Here is a 21,424-nt window from a genome sequence, read left to right as displayed (position 1 = left end):
TAGCGGCCACCTAATAAAGAACAAGTCTCGGCCAATAGTAACACCAAACTAGTTATTTTAAAACTAAATCGGATCGACACAGAAGTACATCAATAAAATAACCATGACCGAAAACGCTATACATGAAACTTACAGTCCTCTGGCTAAAACAATAACGAAGATCACTTTTTTTTTATATGTGTGAAGCACTTACGTGTCATCTTTTTTTTTATCTCTGCTGATAGTGGGAAACTGAAAAATCAGAGCTAATTGTTTAAGGGCTCGTCTTGAAGGAAATTACTATATCCGCTCGCTTTTGTAATTAACAAAACACAATATTCAAAATAAAATCAATTTTGTTTACAAAAAACTTTATCTTTGTATACAATTTAGTAAATAATGATGTGGCTTCCATACAATTTTTTTCCTTGATAACTTTGTATAGAAGAGGCAGTCATAGAATCTCTGAAGAGGGTTCAATTGATTAGGACTTGAAAAATTTAGTTCCCTTTTTAAGTGTCAAAAGTAATGCCACTAAAATAAGGTAAATTCTTAAACAAAAACTGCACTTTTTGTGCAGCACTACATTTATTGACAATTTGGTTCTTCTTTACTAGGTTCCTGTCAGAGCTGTTGAAATGGGGTTGGCAGGGGTGACCGGGGCAGCTCTTCCGGGCAACGCATCTGTAGGGTTGTCCACTTCGCTCAAAATTTTTACTTTGATTCAGGTTTTGTTACTTATAGTTTCGTTGGGAAGGGGGTGCTTTAATTAAATTTGCCCAGGGCTCCACTAACCCTAGGAATGGTTGTGGTTCCAGTAAAAAAAAAAGACGCAAGTTTTTTCTTGTACCTTTAGTAATAAGCAATGTAACTGAGCTACCAAGTCCATTCTTTTTTTTTTGGTGATTAAAAAAAAAATTACAGGGCTTCGGTAGAATTCCCGAGGCTTTCCTTTTAATGCAGGTTAAAAGTTTCTACAAGATCAATGAACACAATTTACTATGAGAAAAGACTAACACTTAAAAGAAAAAACTAATAATACAAAAAAAATTAAAGGAAATGGGGGTTTCAGTGGTAGGATAAAGGGTGAAGTTTTGAACAGATTGCAGATTAGGGAGGAGTATATGCACCTCCATTAGCTTCATGTGGCTTGGTGCCTTGATACCTTATCAGTAGTAGTAGTAGCATTATCAAACAAATTTGCTGAATTTGTATGTACTATTAAAAAAAATAAAAAAAAAATTCAAGAATAAAAGAATCAGGACATTATGACGACGTAAAGATACTAGGATAATTTAACTGAGAATTAACAACTAAAATTGAAAAAATATTACTCCTACTCCTGTCATAAATAAAATAGTTTTTCGTTGCAGTATCATTTTTTTTTTTTGAAAAGATGGTACAGAAGAAAAGATATTAAAAGGAAGTTTATAATCCCCTGCTCTAATTCCAGTTAAAGATAAGACGGGTCGGAAATTTAATTGCATTTTAAATCCTACTAAACCAGTATGGTAATCAAGTGGGTGAATATGAAGCTTGGGATAGGAGCAGCAATATTAGATAAAAGGGAAGTACTTAAGGATTTTATGAAACAAAAAAGACTCATTTTAGTAAAAGCTCTTAAGCAAGAAAGTTTAATTTACTCTGTAAGAAAAGTGAGCTGGGAAAGTCTACATTTAAATGAGAGCAGCTTCTCACAAGTGAAACTGATTTTTAGGATCTTCCAGTTTTATAAAGTGCTTTTTAAAGTTTTTTTTTTTAGCTTTTTTTTTTAAGTAGAGGCAACCCTTTTCAAAGGATCAGTTAAAACATCTTAACGAAGTTGGCTGTTTATGCATGTAGTCATATATGAAAAAAGCGGAAATGTCAATATCTGGGCAAAAATGAATTGCTAAACTCTGGCTTAGCCTGAAACTCTGCGCGTTTGGACCCGAACGTCGAGCAGATCGAGCAGAATCATCGTTTCATCGAGCAGAATCAGAGATGCTTTATTTTAGACATAGTTATAAAAAACAACAAGTGAAACAGCAGGGAGTTTACATAAGACAGTGAAATTTGTTTAAACTTTAAGAATATTTCGGATCTGTATTTATGCTTTGTATCTACAATAGAGAGGGATCTTTAAAACTTAAGTTGAAAGATTAAAACAGTCCCAGAATCACTACTTGAAGGAAGTTCAATCAGGACTAAAGATGGAAACCATACGAAACGAGGCAATTCATTAAGGTACAAATTAAGAGCATATTTTAATGCTATTCTTGCCTTTTTAGTAGCTAACCTAAAAGGTCTTTTGGTAATGGGTTCACTGGTATTGGCTGTTATATTTTTGAAATAATTTTTAAGTCATTTAAAATTAAATTTCTATTGCATTGATACTTAAAACTAAAACTGGAAAATTAATTAATTGTTTAATTTTTCAATTTTAGTTTTAAAGTTTTTAGTTTTTAGTTTTAAAGTTTTTAGTTAGTTTTTTAATACTATTGTATTGTAAGTTTAATTTTCTTTATGGACGTAGTTTGCTGAGGATGGCTATTAGATACAGAGCTGAAATATTCTTAAGGGTTGAACCAGTTTCACTGACTTAGGTAAATTTCTTGTCGTTTTGATTAATTCAATTAAATTAAACAATTAAATTAAAGAAATTAAATTTTAATTTACTTCAATTAATTAAATTTAAATTTAATTAATTCCCGCTGTTTTCACACATAGTTGTATATTTACAACCGAATTAAGCAAAATTAGATCCTTTTGCTCCTGAAAAGTAGAAGTCATCCTAAAATGCAAAAGACTCCTCCCTAACGAGCCCCTAACGAGTTTAATTAAACTAATTATTTAAATTTAAATGATAAGGGAATTAAATTTAATTAATTCCCGCTGTTTTCACACAATGTGAACACAATATGTTTAAGCAAAATGAGATCCTTCTGCTCCTGAAAAATAGAAGTCATCCTAAAATGCAAAAGGCTCCTCCCTGACGAGTCCGTTTTGACACTATTTACGTCATAAATCAGACCAGTCATGGAATTACACGTACCTGTTTCGCTGGAGCTCCAACTGGCCACATCATTCCTCTTCAACGTGTCTAAAAACGTACGATTAGTGCAGCAATTTCTAGCAACTCTGGACAAAACTCTTGCAGTCAATCTAACATTAATTTGACGTCGCCTCTATGTTGGTGTTCTACGAATACATGCAATGCCCTAGATCTGAGGGGATATCAAGAAGCTTTTCAGATGGAATAAAGGCTTTGCTATCAACTCGGCAAAGTATAGCTCGACAGGACTACCTTGTGCAGGGAACACCCTGCCAAGAATACTTGAAGACAAGTTTCAATCGTAGCTCCGCCACCATATGGAATGGCCTCCCAGAAGTCCAGTAATCCTTCTCTTGAGCCGTTCAAGAGAAACACCTTAAAAGTAATTAGCGTGTTAATTAACAGAACTAGCGGCATATCATCACTTGTCAAGGAGCCGTGAAGCCTGTATAAAAAGCGAATTATCATCAGTGTCTAAACCGAAATATCCAATTGATGTTTTTTTCAGTTTAAATATTTTTCTTTCAGTCTCAGTCACTGAGGAAGAAGGTATCACGGCTAGAGGAAGAAAATGAATCCCTTGTGATGCAACTGAAAAAAATGGCAGGGAAAAAAGGTACTATTTAAAGCTTGATTCTGGGGTCTAAGCTTCAGTCTATTCTTCAATCTAGTCTCAGAAATTTGAATTTCCCGCCCATTTGCTAAATTTGTACCAAGTGCTTGCAGATAATTATTGTCAATTAACAATTACGTTTGCGCCGTCCTAACTAAATTTGTTATCTAACATTGTTACCTAGCAATTGAATGGAAGGAAAAAGTCTTATGAGTGATGGCTATAATGTTGATTGTATTTTTAGGTTCAAAACGCGAAATTATCATTTAAATAAAGAGTGGTGTGGGCACAATGTATTATTTCTTTTATTTTTATTTTTTTAGACCATGGCACTTCGTGTAGAAGGAATTGCCATAGAAACTTGGAAAGGGGCTAATTAGATTTGAAATTGAGAGGGTTACTGCCCTTTCTAATACTTGAAAGTGATCGGAGGATAACCATCCCCCACGCCCATCATTTCCCAAGCACATCCAATCAAAACATCGAGATAGCCATTTTGTTCAACGTAGTTGAAAGGTCCGTAAATTATGTCTTTGAGGGTGAAGACGCCTTCACAGCCCTCAGGGCAAGGGTTGTAAGTTCCAAACTGGGGGTATAAAAGGTTTTTAGAAGAAAGGTGGTCATATAAACTTTGAAGAGGGCTCATTGGATCGAAAATCAGAATTTCAAGGACCCTTTTTAATAGTCAAAAGTGAAGGGAGGGCAACCAGCCTTTCCCCCGCCCATCATTTTCCCAAGTATATCCAATCAAAATTTTGAGATAACCATTTTGTTCAGCGTAGTTGAAAGGTCCAGTAGTTATAACTTGAAGAATACAACCCCCAAAGGCTCTCAGGGTAACGGTTGTAAGTTATACCCTGTGGATAGATAAGGTTTTTATGGTAAGGTAAGTCGTATAAACTGCAGAGGGGGCTCATTTGACTAGAAATCAGATATTCTTGCGCCCTTTTTAATAGTAAAATATGAGTGGAGGGCAACCATCCCCCTCCTGCTCCTCGACACTCATCATTTATCCAAATATAGACTTCGGAGAAGGGTCATGCAGTATAAAATAGAAAGTTATAGATCTCTTTTTAAAAGTCAAGAGAGACCGGACGGCAACCAGCCCCCCTCCCTCCCTATCTCCTCAAAGCTTCCGATCAGAATTTTGAGATTTTCATATATGAGTATTAAATTTTGATGTGACTCATTCCATTGGAAATGAGAGGTCCTAGTGTCCGTTATAAATGTCCAAGGGAAAAAAGCGTACCTAGCACCCACCACGTCTTCTTTTCCCCAAATGTATCCAATAGAAATTTTAATATAGCCATTTTGTTCAAAACAATTTAAGCAGCATATAACAGGGCTTTCGGGATTGAAACAACCCCTCAAAATCTGGGGGCAAGGGTTGAAGTTTTGCCACGAAGGTATATAAGGTTTTTATGGAAGGCGTGGTCAAGTAAACTTAAGCGGGGGCTCATTCAATTTGTAATTGGACGTTCTAGTTCTCTTTTAAGAGTCAAAAGTGGCAGAGGGCAACTAGTACCCCCCCTCCTGACGTACTCTTTAAATCAAAGGTATCTGATCAAAATGTGACAAAGCCATTTTGTTAAAAATAGCCCAAAGAACACATATAACAAAGACTCTAGAGTAGACACAACCCAGCAGAGCCCTGGAGGCAATGGTTGTAAGTTATGCCCTTTTGGCATACAAGGTTTTTTATGGAATGGGTGGTCATATGACATTTTGATGGGGCTTTTTTGATTAGAAATTATAGTTACAGTGCTCTTTTTAAGAGTCAAAAGTGAATTGAGGCTAGTCAGCCCCCTTTCCTTTCCCCACGCCCATAGTTTTCCAAAACAAACATCTAATCAAAATTTTCAGATATCTATTTTTTTCAGCTTTGTTAAAAGATCCAATAATTATGCCTTTGCGGATGTCAACCCCCCCCCCAAGCTTTCGGTGTATGGGCTTTAAGTTAGGCAATTCGTTCACTATTTACATATAGTGTATGTTATTGAGAAAGGTATGCATGTTTGACATTTACTTTCCAAAAACACAAAAGGCATTCAGGTGAGCCTTTTAAAGAAATGTCACTGAAACTTTTAAAGGAGCCAATTTATAGTAATTTCTTTTTGTTCTGATTTTCATTTATTTATTGTCGGTGATGCGTGGTAGTTTTACGCTTGGAAGGTTATTTGACTTTATTTCGGCTTATTTTTGGGCTAATGGAGCACTTTGCTTTTCTTTGAAAAACTTGTTTTGTGAATTTTTTTTAAGAATTAATACCAAGAAAGTGATGACATGTTTTAGTAGATAATAAATCTGACTATATTCAGATTCTAATACCTATTAAAAACAATATTAAAAAAGTGTCTCGAGAGAACACACTTGAAGAAATTATAGCAAAATGACCATCGCTCTTACAAAATTTTGCTAATAAGTCGAAAAATTAGTACTTGAGATATACTAGAAATATAGTAGGAAATAAAATTATGAAGGTAGTATTTTACTGCTATAAAAAGGAAAAAAAGGAAAAAAATTGAAATTCAGTAAGAAGGAAATCTCAAATCTCAACTAGTAGACAACTAGTGACAGCGTTGCAAAAAAAAAACAACTTAAAATGTGTATTTTAATGTAAGATTTAAGTGAAAAAATATGTGTGTGTTTACATACTCATTTGAAGATGCATTTCTATAAGATAATATGAATTCCACATGCGGAGGTTATCAGGGGTGGATCTAGGAAAAAATCTTGGGAAGCCACTGGACCAAGGGTGCCAATGTGACTCGAGGTGGGCACCAAATTGACAAGTTTATTTTAAAAAAGGTTACAAAAAGAAAAAAGAACGGAATAAGGGTGCCAGAAGTGTCCCAGGGGGAGGGTCGCTCCCTCCAAACACATGGATCTGTTTCTGGCCTAAATTGCTTTTAACTCTTTCATTCATCTAGTTTCAACCAAATTAGCTTTACAATTAAAATAAATAGATAGACAGATTTATCACGCGAAAGCCCTATAGGGCCATTTGCTATATAATTAGTCACAAAACTAAAATTAAGGACTTTTTTGAGTGGGGAGTGGGTAGGGAAAGTTCAAAAAAATTACTCCTTTACACAAATTAATGTTGTAAGTTGCCTCATCATACCCCCATCATTGACGCCCAGAAACCGTATCCTAAATCGATGGGCTCTTAAGACAGAGAGTAAAAAAATCTTCCAAAAAAAGAAAAAAAGAAAACACAATCTGAAGATGAAGATCTAGCAAGCAAGTTTAATTATATGACTAATTTTTCCTGAAAATGAGGTTCATCTTATAACTTTATGACGAAATGATTCGTAAACAGATCGTGCGAGCAGTTTCATGTCTGAATCTCTAGCTAATCAAGAGCAAAATCTTGGGTGCGGGGGCCACTGGACCAAGGGCGCCAATATGACTCGAGGTGGGCACCAAATTGACAAGTTTATTTAAAAAAAAAAAAGAATAAGTGTGCCAGAAGTGTCTTGGGGGGAGGGGTCATCCCCTCTGACCCCATGGATCTGTTCCTGACCTAAATTTCTTTTAACTCTTTCATTCTTCTAATTTTAACCGAATTAGCTATCTAGTTAAAATAAATAGATAGAGAGATTTATTCAAACGAAAGCCCTATTGTGCCATTCGCTATTTAATTAGTCACAAAACTAAAATTAAGGATTTTTTGAGTGGCGGAGGGGGTTTATTACTAGTCAAAACTTACCTTTCGACTCCCAGGTTTTTTGATTATTTTACAAAATATCCGGGAATATCCTTCGATCTCCTTGCACATTCAGCCATCAGTCTTCGTCTCTTATCCATTCTATGCTCGTGTCCAGATTTTTAATTTTTATTCCTTTGGAACTTTTAGCTACAAAGCTACTTTTCAATCTGTCATTATGAATAGACAAAAAGCTATATTTTCCTGTGTTACCAAACGTTTAACACAAAGAAAAACATTCATTTTCAACATGTGTTTCCATGTTCGTAAAATAGGGGAAAGATCCGTGTTCGTAGAAAAATCTTTGCAACAATCAAAGATTTTTATGACAATTTTTCAGATATATACTGAACCGAATGAAGGTAAATAATTTTGTTTGATTTAAGTTTCAACTTTGCTCTTTACATTCATAAGAAAGCTTTGCTTTTTGTTGTTATTTGGGTAAAACAGCTAAGAATAATTGATCAAATTGACAGTTTTACTTAAAAAAAATAGTAAAAAAAAAGAACGGAATGCGAATGAGGGCGGCAGAAAAATCTCGGAGGAGGCTTAAGGCCCCTCTAGCCCCCTAGATATGCCCCTGAAGGGTATCGTTCAAACCAGGTCTTTGGTGCTCAATTTGTAGCTCCATTGGTTCTAAGCTCGGTGTGTCAACGTTTTAATTATGTGACACAATGTAAGGTATTATATAGCCAACGGCTGGCATTTTAACATGAAGTATTAGTCGCCTGATTTTCTTACCATTCGAAAGCCAAAAAAAAAGCACCTCTCGGTATGTAAGGCAGAACAGCCATAAATATGTTTTAGCCAAAAAATGTTCATTCCATATTATTTTCGGTTTTTGGTTTTGGTGGTGGGACATAGCATGTATATTTCTTAGTTTTTTTTTCTGAATATACTTTTGACGTATTTTTTCCTTGAGTAACGGCTGTATTAAATGGTGATCCCCCTAGTATCTCGTCCTCCAATCTAGTAATGGCTCTATCAGATGGCGGTAATATAATGCCGTCTACATTACTCTATCAATTCTACTGGATATTAAAGTCAGCTAATAGCCACCCACCCCTTTGAATGCCTTTGAATTTCTTGGACAAAGCCGTGTCTGAGGGGTGGGGGATTTCTACTCGATTTGAATCCCTCCTCGATATTTATATCCGACTTTTAAAAATTAACAAAATTTATAAAAGCAATTTTTTATTGCTTTAACCCTCCCCGAACTAAAATCCTGGATACTCCCCTGTCCTTGGGTATTAAATTTAGTAAACTGCCCCCCAGACTTAGACTGTAAAAAGGCCTGATGCAGGTACTGTTGAACTAGCTTTAGTTGATCCATATGAGATCGGCATTTTCAGTGTTTTTACTTTCAGTCCCAGTTGTCTCCAGACGAGCAGAATCCAGTTTAGACAAAGATGAAGGAATATCTGACGATTTGGACTTGAACGATCTCCGGTTGCAACTAGAACTCAATGAACAAGTGAGTATTAATCATTATTTAGTGAAAAAAACCTTGATGAGTAACTTTTGGATCAAAATTTTGAGGAATAACTTTACAGCATGTGGTGCATGCTTTTTTTTTTAAAATACATATAAACCTGGAAATATCTGTCTCACTATCATTGTCACGTAAAATCCTTTAAAAAATCGAAAAGAAACTAAAAAACCTGAAGGTTCTATGTGGTTTATTTTTCTATTCTGATTTGGCCGGATTCATATTTAAAAATCAACTTTATCTAGATAGACAAAAAGTAAATATAAGATATGTAAAACCCTTTCAAGCTTTTGAAATGCTTTGAGAGTATATCAGTTTCATACTGATTCATGGATGCTAACTTTTATCAATCTTTGTTGGCTTTCTCCTTCGAAATACTTCGACATTGAATAATTGGCCAAATTCAAAAATCCTAAGCATTATTTTTTAGTTCTCCGAATACGAGGGAAGAATGTCTTGAATAAAGATTTAAGGGAAATGGAAACTTCTTGGGAGAGTGTAAAGAGGGAGGTCTTGAATAGATTGAGATAGAGGAGGAGCATGCACATCTGTGTTGGCCTTTGGTGGCTTGGTGCTGCAGTGAGTTCTTAGTAGTAGGTGTAGTAGTACTTTAAAAGGGAATGTCTTCTGAATATCCAATTAAAATTGTATCATCTTAACTGTGCTGAATCAACGTTTCTTTTCTTTTTTTTTATTTAGGGAATTGTTCGAGAAACGAAAGCAATTTCTTTGAGAAGGAGGTCACAAGAAGCTCATTGCTGCCCAACTTACCTGAAACTATTGTTCTCTTTAATTTTCCCTTTTAAAAGGCTATTTCGTTTGTTACAATCACTCACCATCGTTGTAATTGTCTCCATTGATATGCCACCTAAGCATGTGGGAAACTACTGCTCTCCGTAGTTTCCCTGTTTTAAAACCTATTGTCTTTATCATTTATTGCTCTTTGTCATTGTCAATTTCGTTTGTCAGAGCGACCCATTGTCGTTGTAATTGTCTGCCTTCAGTTGTCACCCAAAACGTATCAAAAACTGCTGCTGTTCTCAGTTTTCATGTTCAAAAGACTACTATGTTTGTCATTCCCGCTCCTTATTATTGTCACTTTCAATATCTAGTGATCACTAAAATAGCCGAAAGCTATTTTTCTTTTCAGTTGCCAATTTTAAAAGATTATTTCTTTTGTTATAATCAGCAACTTTCGTTGTCATTGTCCATATTGATTTGTCATCCAAACTTATCTGAAACTACAGCTCTCCTCGGTATCTCTGTTTAAAAGACCGCGTGTTCATAAATTATGTTCTTTGTGATTGTCCCTGTCACCATTTAATTATCACTAAACGTGTCAAGAACTATTTTTCTCTTCAGTTTTCCCTTTTAAATGACGATTTTATTTGTCACAGTCAACCATTATTGTTGTCATTGCCTTTATTAGGTTGGAACCGAAACGTATCGAAAGCTGCTGCTCCTCAATCTCCCTGTTTAAAAGATTACTGTGTTTATCACTGCCGCTCCTTGTAATTGTCACTTTAAATATTTAATTGTCACTAAACTTACCAAAAACTACTATTCTTTTTGGTTGTTCCTTTTAAAAGATTTTTTTTACACAATCACCGATTTTCATTGTTATTATCTCCATTTATTTGTCAAGAAAACATATTGGAAACTGCTACCTCCACAGTTTCTCTGTTGAAAAGACTATTATGTTGATAACTGTCGCTCCTTGTTATTGTGACTCTTTCCATTTAATTGTCGCTAAGCTTGTTGAAATATTTTTCCTCTTCAGTATTCTTTAAAAGATGAATATTCCATATGAACGATTCTTTGTTAGAAAACTATAAACATCAGCGTTAAATCTGTGCATTAATTATATGTGTGTGGGATGAAATGTGTATTTTTAAACATTTTTGGACTTATATGGCAATTCTATTCATTATAGGGCCGAAAATGCGAAGCTAAAATATTTTTCAGTGGAAAGGTGTTAAAAAGCAGTGAAATGCTGAAAGTAGGCTTTAAAAAAAAATTCCACAAATGTTCATGTTGATACAAAGTCCGAAAAGACCTTTGTGGCTGATTCAGATTTTTTTAACCTTTTAAAAAGAAAAGCAAACATATACATGTATCCAAATTCTTTTCTTAGTTTTAGTTAGTTTAGTTAGTTTCTTACTTTAGTTAGTATACTGAAGTGGCCTTGCTCCTATTAACTCTTTGTTATCCTGGATTGGGAGACATGTCTAAAAGGGCTTCTATAAATTTATACAGGGCGTCTGATTTATCTTGGCAATCTTAATATCTAAAAACAAATATGTTAGATGCTCGTGCTATCTGTAATACATTCTATAGAATTATACAGGTATCTCATTTACCTTAACGGTGGTCGATCTTATAACAAAAAAAGGAGTTAGAAGATATGTTTTTTTTATAGCTCCTTAACGGGAAATGTATTCGTTAAAAGTTGAAAGCATTGAAAGTTTTGGCTTGGTGGCTTATGAATCAAAATTGGAAAATTTTCAACTTTGTGGCTTATAGTTCAGATGTAAGTGTTTCGTCAAAACCCATTTGTAGGCTTTTATTGCCTATAATTCTTGACTGGTTTTTTTTTTATTGACATGCACTCCCTTTGGAATGCATGGCCCTTGCCAATAGCGGCTAAACTCTAAAAATTGCTTTTTTAAGCGTTTCTTAAAAAATTTCGTATCCTCGGATTTTCCTTTTCTGCTTGTCAGCTGGATAGCTTCAACTTTAAGACGGTGGTAAGAAGATATGAGAAAAGGTTAAAAAAGAGTGGAGAATCATGAAAGGGAGTGAGGGGCGGAGTTCTGAGCAGAGTTATGCAGAGGAGAAGCATCCTTGCTAAATAAGCTTCAGGCTGCAATGAAAATAAGTTGTAATAGTACTATTATTACTTTAGCTATTGCTTCCCTACGTCCATTTTCCTCATCTAAATTATGTCGTTATCATTACTTATATTATTCATATTATTTATTATATATATATATATATATATATATATATATATATATATATATATATATATATATATATATATATATATATATATATATATATATATATATATATATATATATATATGTATATATATATATTATATATATATATATATATAATATTATTTATATATTTATAATAATTATAACTATTTATATTATTTATTATTTACATATATTATATATGTTATTATTACTAAAAATATCCCTCATCTATGTTAGTTTATTAAAGAATTAAGTGTCAGCAAAGTCTGAGTCAGCTACTTTCTACTTTGTTAGTTCTTATTAATATTTTCATTTTTCTATGTATTCCCCATGATCCATGGCTGTTCCACAGCTGGACTATAGCTATAGCCAGGATATTGTCCATAAAGTAAATTTAATTACAGGAAACGTCTGTTTTGAGAAGAAAACTGGAAGAACATGAAGCTGAAAATGAGAAACTAACCAATGAAATATCAAAAATGAAAAATGAGATGTCGTCAACTCAGAAGCCTGAAATAACTGTAACACCTCCTGCCGATCGAAATGATTACTATGAACAGAAAATGGCTGTATTGGAAGATGAAATGAAGCAAGTTCGGCTAAGGCTTATCGAAAAGGAGAGAGATGTTGAAAGGTTGGAGACCGAGTTGATAGCAGCACAAAAAGCAAAATCAAAAGTAGCTATGCAAAGAAGCAGGTAAATAAAACATTTTACTGTCAATTTTAGAACTAAATGTATTTTGTTTAATATTTATGAAATATTTAAACATATTCTAAAAAAAACATTATCTTGGAAGGTTTTTAAGAATGGTGTTCTTTTTATTTTGAAGTAATTAGTAACATCATAAAGAAGAAAAATAAAATTCAAAATTAGAAGTTTTATTAAAGTCATAAGAACAATCATTCGGATTTAGCGCCAAAAACTACATGCCAGAAACACTTTCTACTAGCGGGCTGGATTTGCTGTTCAAGTCTAGCCAATTCTTGCCTTCTCAAGAATAACTGTCTAGTGGAATTCTGCTATGATTTATCCTTAAAGTCATAAGTATAACAATTTGAATCCAGTGCCGAAAATCATAGCCAGAAACAGTATCCGCTAGCGGGCTGGATTTTCTGTTCCTGTTTAACCAATTCTTGTTTTCTCTCAAATAGCGATCTAGCAGATCTACGTTTTGATTTCAAAGTCATGAGCACAATCATTTTAATTTAGCACCAAAACCAGTTGCCAGAAACCCTCTCTACTAGTGGGCTGGATTCACTGTTCCTATTTATCCAATTCTTGTCTTCTCTCAAATAACAGTCTTGCAGATCCCTGCTTTGATTTATGCTAACTTCATGAGCGCAATAATTTGAATTTTATGCCAAAACCACTAGCCAGAAACAGTGTCCACTAGCGGGCTGGATTTGCTGCTCAAGCCTAGTCAATTTTCATCATCCGCGAATAAAGATCTAACTGATATCCAATAGTCACAAATAATGGAAATAAACCATTGTAAGCTAAGTCGGCCTCACTTTCCAGCTCGCTAAGAAAGGGTTTCCAGCTCTTGTTGTCTACATCTTTGTTTGATCCACACTTAGTTGGACACCTAGTTCTTCAATCGAATCTGATCAAGAATCTTTTTGGGATGGAAATAGAAAGCTAGGAAAGAATGGAATAATCTATATATAGCCAACAATAATATAGCCAATTATAAATATTCTTCTCAAATAAATTTATTTCATCTCTAGGTCATGTATGTAATTTTACCCACACTCCGAGTCTAGGAATGGAAGGTCTTGGCTTGTCTATAGTAATAATGTAATGTAAAAATAATGTGTTTATGATATATATTAGAAATATATTATAATACAATATGTAATATATTACATGTGTATACTATATACACAATAATCTATATTATGATATAAAATGAAAGTTTTGTTTTCTTCTTTTTTTAGGTCTCTTGATAGTGAATCTACTGTCGACTTGAAGCGTCAACTTCAGGCAATCGAACAGGAATATTCAGTTTTGCGGCAACGAACGATTGACCTTGAGAACGACTGTGAAAAAATCCAATCAGAAAACCGACGACTGCAACTCCGTGTCAGCCGTCGCCCGACAACAGCTCTACCGCCATCTGAACAGCTCCATATAGAAAATGAAGATTTAAAGGAACAATTAAAAACAATGGAAAAAAGATTAAGCGAAGCAAACAGTAAAGTAAAAGAACTAAGTGAAAAACAAGAATCGCCAAGAGCAAGTAGAACTGGAAAATATCTTGCTCTGAATAACGGTGAATTGGATATTATAAAACGGGAAAAGGAATTAGTTGAAAAGGAATTAAGGACCAAAGAAGATGATATTTTTGCTTTGAAAACAAAGCTGAAAGAATTAGGAGAAGAAAATAAGTCGTTAAGTGATAAAGTGAAAACGGTGATAAACACAAGTAGATATAAGAGTAGGACACCAAAAAAAGTGACTGATCTCACAACCAAGAACTCTCTGAAGAAAATGGTTGACGACCAAGAACGTGAAATCTGTAAGTGGGCATTGGCAGTATTGATTATAAAAAAATATCAAGAAATTTTATAGCTATAGAGTTAATGTTATTCTACTTTTGAAGTATGTTAAACGATACTTTTATCTCAAATTTTCAGCAGATGCTTTTGAGGAAAAAAAGGCATGAGGAGGAGGAACGTTACCCTTTGACCCATTTGGACTCTTAAAAAAGACACTAGGACTTTCGATTAGTAGCTGAATGAGCCCCTCCGAAGTTAATGCAACCACTCCTTTCATAAGAACCTTATATGTTAACAATGGATAGCTTGCATAACTTATATCCCCTCCCCGAAAGATGGGTGGTGAGTTCTAACCTTGAAGCATAGTTATCTGAAATTTGGACTATTTTGAACAAAATATCTATCTCGAAATTTTGATCAGATACATTAAGGGGAAAACGGCGTGGGGAGGGCAGGTTGCACTCTGATTACTTTTGACTTTTAAATAATGAACAAGAAAATTCGTTTTCTAATCGAAGGAGCCTCCACCAAAACTTATACGTATGACCACCCTTCCATAAAATATTACATGTTAACAAGGGGAAGCATGCAAAACTTACACCCCTTGCCACAAAGGCTTTGGTTTTTTTTCAACCCTTGAAGCACAGCTATTTGATCTTCTAACTATCTTGAACGGGCTGGTTGCTCTTCGATCGCTTTGAATCTTTAAAAGTGCGCTAAAACTTCTTATTTCAAATCGAATGAGCCTCTTCTAAACTTTATATGATCACCTCTTCCATATAAAGCCCCCCTAGAAAAAATTTATAAGGAAAAAAAATAATACATCGAAGCATTGTGACTCATTTCTATAGGCATCGGCATAGTTTTGCCTCTGATTGAAATTTTAAAGATTGAAAAATTTTGCTAAATCTTCCAAAACCTTATCGTCTTTGTATCTTTAAAATTTTATCATTTTATCATTTAAAAGCTTAGAAACGTAAAAATATACATCATCAGTCAATATAGAATGTGAGGAAAAATATAAATAAACAACCAAACAGTTCGTGGTAACGAACTGTAGTAAGGAGCGACCCGGCTCAATAGTAACCGAAACTCTAAAAAAAACAGAATGTGATACAAATAGGTATATCAAAGGAATCATATTTCTATGCTGATTTTAAATATATAAATTTCATCAAGTTTCGTTTTACCCATCAATAGTTACGAGCCTGAGAAAACTTGCCTTAAATTAGAAAATAGGGAAAGCACCCCCTAAATGTCATACACCATCAGATTCAGCGTATCCGAGAACCCAACTGTAGACGTTTCAAGCTCCTATCTACAAAAATATGGAATTTTGTATTTTTTGCATGAAGACAGATCACGGATGTTTGTTTATTTGTTTTTTTTTTGTTTTTTTTTCAAAGGGGTAATCGTATCGACCCATTTGTCCTAGAATGTCGTGAAAGGACTCATTCTAACGGAAATTAAAAGTCCTAGTGTCCTTTCTAAGTGACCGAAAAAATTGGAGGGTCCCTAGGCCCCCTCCCACACTCATTTTTTCACAAAGTCACCGGATCAAAATTTTCACATAGCCATTTTGTTCATCATAGTTGAAAAACCTAATAACTATGACTTTGGCGACGACTTAATCCCCCACAGTCCCCGATGGAGGGGCTGCAAGTTACAAACTTTTGACCATTGTTAACATATAGTAATGGTTTCTGGGAAATGTTCAGACATTTTGAGGGGGACATTTTTGCGTTGGGGGGGAGGGTGCGGGGTGGGTCATGGGTTGCGCGGGAGGTTCTTTCCATGGAGGAATTTATAATGAGGGTAGGATTTTCTAGCATTATTAAAAAAACAATGAGAAATGTTTTTCAACTGGAAGCAAGGAGCCACATTAAAACTTAAAACGAACAAATATTATTACGTATATAACGGCGTTCGCATTTTACTTAATAGCTCACTCTTTACGCTAAAGTATTTACAGTAATTTCAACTGTTAGTTCTACGATGTTTGTGGTAAAGAATTTCTTAAAGAATTTGGACAAAATTCAAGCTTTAGTGTAAAGAGCGAGGCATTGACGAGGAGGCAAATCCCCTCATATACGTAGCAAAAATATACCAATATAGAAGTTCGTTACGTAAGTTAATTCGTAAGTTACGCATATTTATTACTAATAAAAACGTTCGTAAAAAAATTAAAAGTTCAAGTTGCATTTTTAATTAACCAAAATTGGAAGGCAACTAGGCCTCCTCCCTCACTCCTTTTTTATCAATATCGTCCGAGCAAAACTATGAAAAAGCCATTTAGCAAAAAAGAGATAATATGCAAATTTTGTTTTAATTATTCATATGCGGTGAGCCAAAATCCAAAAATACATTAATTCAGAAACGTTCAGAAGTTAAATTAAAAAAACAGGTTTTTTTTAACTGAAAGTAAGGAGCGACATTAAAACTTAAAACGAACAGAAATTATTCCGTATATGAAAGGGGCTGTCCCTTTCTCAACTTCCCACTCTTTACGCTAAATTTTTTTATTGTTATAAAAAGTAGAACTGTGGCAAAGAGTCAAACTTTAGCATAAATCACGGGACGATAAGGAGGGGACCACCCCTTTCATATATGGAATAATTTCTGTCCGTTTTTAGTTTTAATGTCGCTCCTTACTTTCAGTTGAAAAAAATTTGTTTTTTAAATTTAATTTATTAAAGGGTACATTGCACTCGAGCATGAAACTTTGAAAAAATGTTCTTTCATATTGCTTATGTTTCGCGTTTATTTCTGTCAGCTTCGGGCCTGGTCCCGTGACATCCGTTGGAGGTCATTTGGGGATAAAATCTGAGAAAAGGATATCACGGTGTTTATGGATATCTAGGCTATTATGGGTATCTAGTGCGTACTTTAGTACGATCTATTCTATCTGTTTCGGTTTAGCTGTCTTAGTTTCAACAAATAAAAATAATCATATGCATGTACAAAATAAAATAATAAGTGCAACAAAATTTGTTGAAAAAAATATATGAAAAAATTGAAAATAAAAATAGAATAAAATTAAGAAAAAAAATTAATAAATTATAAACAAATGAAAATAAGCATAAAAATAAGAATAAACAAATAAATAAGCGCTAAAAGTAACAACACTTCACAGTATCCAGTACCTACACAGATACAGCCTACAAACTTTTTCCAGGATGTTTTTTAGAGTTGATAGTCATATTTTAGTATTTCAAATGAGCAAAACAAACATCTACACGCTACTTAGCCATAGTAGGAGTTAGGTAGGTAATTCCTCTCTAAGGCTCATCTGGATTGTCTCTTCAAAAAGTATGCCCGTTTTAGGCTGTATTTTTTACTTTTGCACCATTCTTTATTTGTTCCATTATTTTGTCTCTATTTGCTTTGTGGTTTCTGTTTATAATATTTTCTTTTAGGGGAGCTGATTTCAGCACTGTCTACATTAGAGGAGCGAACAAAAGTATCCATTATAAATGACGATGAAATTTCTAAAGAAGATTTGAATTCATTAAAAGAAGAATTAGAAACCTTGACAAAAGAGAAGGTTGACTTATTAGAGGCTAAAGTTAGCCTAGAAGCAAAATTAACAGTTCTTGAGGCAGACATTAACAAACTGCGGAACGATTCAGGTAAGACATAGACATAGACATAGACATTTTTTATTTTCATCCAAAACATATAAATTAAACATAGAATTTACCATTAACGGCACCTCTTAAGACAAAAGAGTCCTGACTGTGGCCGCAATTCTAACCACCACGAATCTGCTAAATCATTTCTTCAAATGATTTTGAAGAAAGAAAAAAAATCCTTTGGGGGGGGGGGGGTAGAAAACAAAATAATTAATATTAAATACTAAATAAATAAATACCCTTTCCTCTTATCACACTTCTCTCCTTTTTAAAAAACGGAATTTAACCATTCTCGTGAATGATGCCAGACTTAATGCCGCTCTGACCGATTCTGGAAGGTCATTCCAGACGTTGACACCTATGTTACTGAGAACAAATCCTGCTCTCGTTGTATTTCTTCTCTCGTGAGTCAAATCCTCCAAATTCCAGGAGAAATAAGGGTGATAAAACGATTTAGTTTAAAAAAAATCATAAAAGTAATCAGGGGTTACGTTATTTACACTTTGAAAAACAAAAATCGCTAGCTGGTAATCACGTAGCTCGCCTATGTTCAAAATATCATTCTTTCTAAAACACTTCGCAGTATTTTGACAGTTTTGAAATTCTCCTATGAGACGCAGTGCTTTGTTTTGTATTATTTGAGTTCTTTTATAATTCATCACGAAATTGCTTGCCCAAATAGAACAACCGTACGTGATGTAAGGGTGCACAATGGCACTGTATAAAAATTTGACAACTGCTCCCGGGAACACTGTTTTCAGCCTCCTCATCACTCCCAATCCTCTAGCTGCTTTTGCCGACACTATTTCACCATGCTTCTTCCAAGACAAATTACAATCAATATAAAATCCAAGATATTTACAAAAAAAAAACACCTGTGTTATGCTAACACCGTTATAAAGCACATTTTCAAGACGTTCAGGTACACCAGTTCTACTAAACACCATAAAATTTGTTTTTCTTGGATTTACTGCAAGGGAGCTTAGAGCTGTAAAAACATGAAGCCGACTAAGAACGTGGTTCCCTTTTTGCACAACCACTTTTGAAGTCCGGGAAAACACTGTGATAGCTGTATCATCGGCGAAACAGGTTAAAACTGAATCATTTAGGCAAAATCCAAGAGTATCCACATATACCAAGAAGAGTAACGGGCCAAGGACTGATCCTTGGGGAACGCCACAATTTATAGGCATAGCTGCACTAGATATATCACTCATCACCACCTTCATTGATCTTCCACACACATAAGACCGAAACCAACTTAATGCTGTATCTTTAATTCCAAGGTTCCTCAGTCTTTTCAGTAGAACTTCAAAATCCACAGTGTCAAACGCCTTCTTCAAATCAACAAAAATAGTTAGAGGGATCAAATTATTTTCTAACGTACTATTTAAACAATCCAAAAGGTGATGAACGGCATGCACTGTAGAATGACCTTTTCTAAAACCAAACTGTGGATCTGACAAAAACCCAAGCGAATTCATGTATTCGTATATTTTCTTATACACTACTTTTTCATAAATTTTTGAGAAGAGCGGTAGAATAGATATTGGTCTCCCTGCTTGGGAAATGTCATCCATAGTACATTCGGTAAAGTAAAATGAGCAATGAAGACCGCGGTTATCGTCAAACTCCTCAGTATCTAGCTGTCCGCTTTGATCCTTTGCCTCTTGGTTTATTTGCGATCCTATTTTGGTAAAAAACCTACAAAACTCTTCACTTACTTCTTGACTCCCACTCACAGTTCTTTCACCCATGGCTAACTGTTCAGTTGATGCTGAATCCTTACCATTGCCGACAACGCTTTTAACAGTCAGCCAGGTCCCTCTAATGTCTCCTTTCTGCGATTTTAATTTTTTTCCGAAATACTCCCTCATTGCAGCTCGTCGTTCAGAATTCACCCTATTTCTTGCCTTTCTATTTCTTCCCAACTGTCATCACTCCCACAATTGAGATAATCTGAGAATAATTGGTCTCTCTTCTTCATTTTTTCCAGTATCTCTTCCGTAATCCATGGCTTCCGCGGTTGGTTTTTCTTCTTAGTTGCAGTTTTTAATGGACAACACTGGTCATAGATGAGAGACAAAATAACTATAAATTTATCAAAAGCAGTCGAGGGGGTCTTCTTTCTCCGCCATGACTTCTTGCCGTGATACTGTGCTGATTTCATTTTTAAATTTCCTGAGATTTTCAGCTTTCATCATTCTGAAATGAAGCTTAGTAGTGGTTATGTGTTTAAAACCAAATCTTTTAATGGTGCAAAATATTGGTAGATGGTCAGACCCAGGGTGTAAGACAACGTCAGCACAGCACTCCACAATTGCATCCGAAGAAAGGCAAATATTGTCAATTAGGGTTGCCGAATGATCTGTTATCCTAGTTGGGATTGAAACTGTGGGATAAAGGTTATGTGAAAGCATAAGGTTAAAAAAATCAAGGTTTACTCCTTCTAGATTTAAAAGATCAAAGTTAAAATCGCCTAAAAAATTACATTGGAGTTTAGTACTTGAAATTCTTCGAAGAAATCCATCGAATTCTCCAAAAAATTTATCTGGGTTTGCGCTGGGCGGCCGGTATACCAAAGAAATGATAAACTTTTTATTTTTCTCTAACTCTATTTCTATTGATAAAGTTTCGAGCTTACCTTCATTCCAGAGAGTTAAATCATCTCGAATTACGTAATCCAAAGAATTTGCTAGCAGAAAAGTCAAACCTCCTCCTCTCATTAAACTCCTTGATTTTGATGCAAGTTTATAGCCTGGAAAAAAATATGACGAGAGGAAAGTGTCTTGAGTTACGAACGACTCGCAAATCCCTAATACTTCTACCTTATAAAGATCTAGCAGACGGGCGACCTCATGGTGGTTAGAATTCAGATGACAATTCCACTGAGCCACAGTCAAAGACTCAGATTGCCAGAAATTTCAATATCAATGGATGACCCACAAAATCATTCGCTACCGATAAAGACAAAACATCTTCAATACGATACGGCGAATTTCGCAACAAGTCCAAACGGGACTGCTGCATATCATTATTTACTTGAACAGCCATTCATAATATAGTACAGACCGCATTTGACGGTAAGGAAATATACAGAAGAGGGATAACGAAAAAACAAAAAATATTATAAACTCCAACAAGAAAAAGAAAAAAAATGAACGGAAATGAAGACAATCATCACTATCACTGATATACGCTGAATGGGACTAACATTAGACTGTCGCACAAAAACTCTCCCCTGATCTGACTATACACGTCGGTTTCCAAATTTATTTCTTGCAGCATTCAGTAACTCGCGCTTTTTCTTTGTGATAGTTTCAAATACAAAAATTCCACTATTTGCAAGATTCTTCTTTGCTTTGAAATCGGCGCTAGCAATGTCCTTAGAACGAAATTTCACGAGCACGGGAGCCACCTTGTCCGGTCTTTGTGAGTTACTAGAACTTAGACGGAACCGATGAACACTCACAACATCGGAA

The 21,424-nt window shown here is 34.7% G+C and overlaps 1 protein-coding gene across 1 annotated transcript in view; it reads left to right on the top strand.

The window, feature by feature from the left end:
• LOC136040707 (centrosomal protein of 290 kDa-like) overlaps positions 1-21,424 on the top strand; it is a 229,687-nt gene that overhangs the window by 94,697 nt on the left and 113,566 nt on the right. Inside the window, exons 12-16 of the mRNA XM_065725009.1 lie at positions 3,542-3,629; positions 8,703-8,809; positions 12,216-12,508; positions 13,750-14,330; positions 17,727-17,939. Of these exons, the coding sequence (XP_065581081.1) occupies positions 3,542-3,629; positions 8,703-8,809; positions 12,216-12,508; positions 13,750-14,330; positions 17,727-17,939 (1,282 nt within the window). The remainder of the gene's footprint in view (positions 1-3,541; positions 3,630-8,702; positions 8,810-12,215; positions 12,509-13,749; positions 14,331-17,726; positions 17,940-21,424) is intronic.

The sequence above is a fragment of the Artemia franciscana genome, chromosome 21 (assembly GCF_032884065.1).
Source record: "Artemia franciscana chromosome 21, ASM3288406v1, whole genome shotgun sequence".
Classification (NCBI taxonomy): Eukaryota; Metazoa; Arthropoda; class Branchiopoda; order Anostraca; family Artemiidae; genus Artemia; species Artemia franciscana.
Note: the sequence above shows the minus strand (reverse complement) of the source record. Positions and strands in the feature narration are given on the sequence as shown.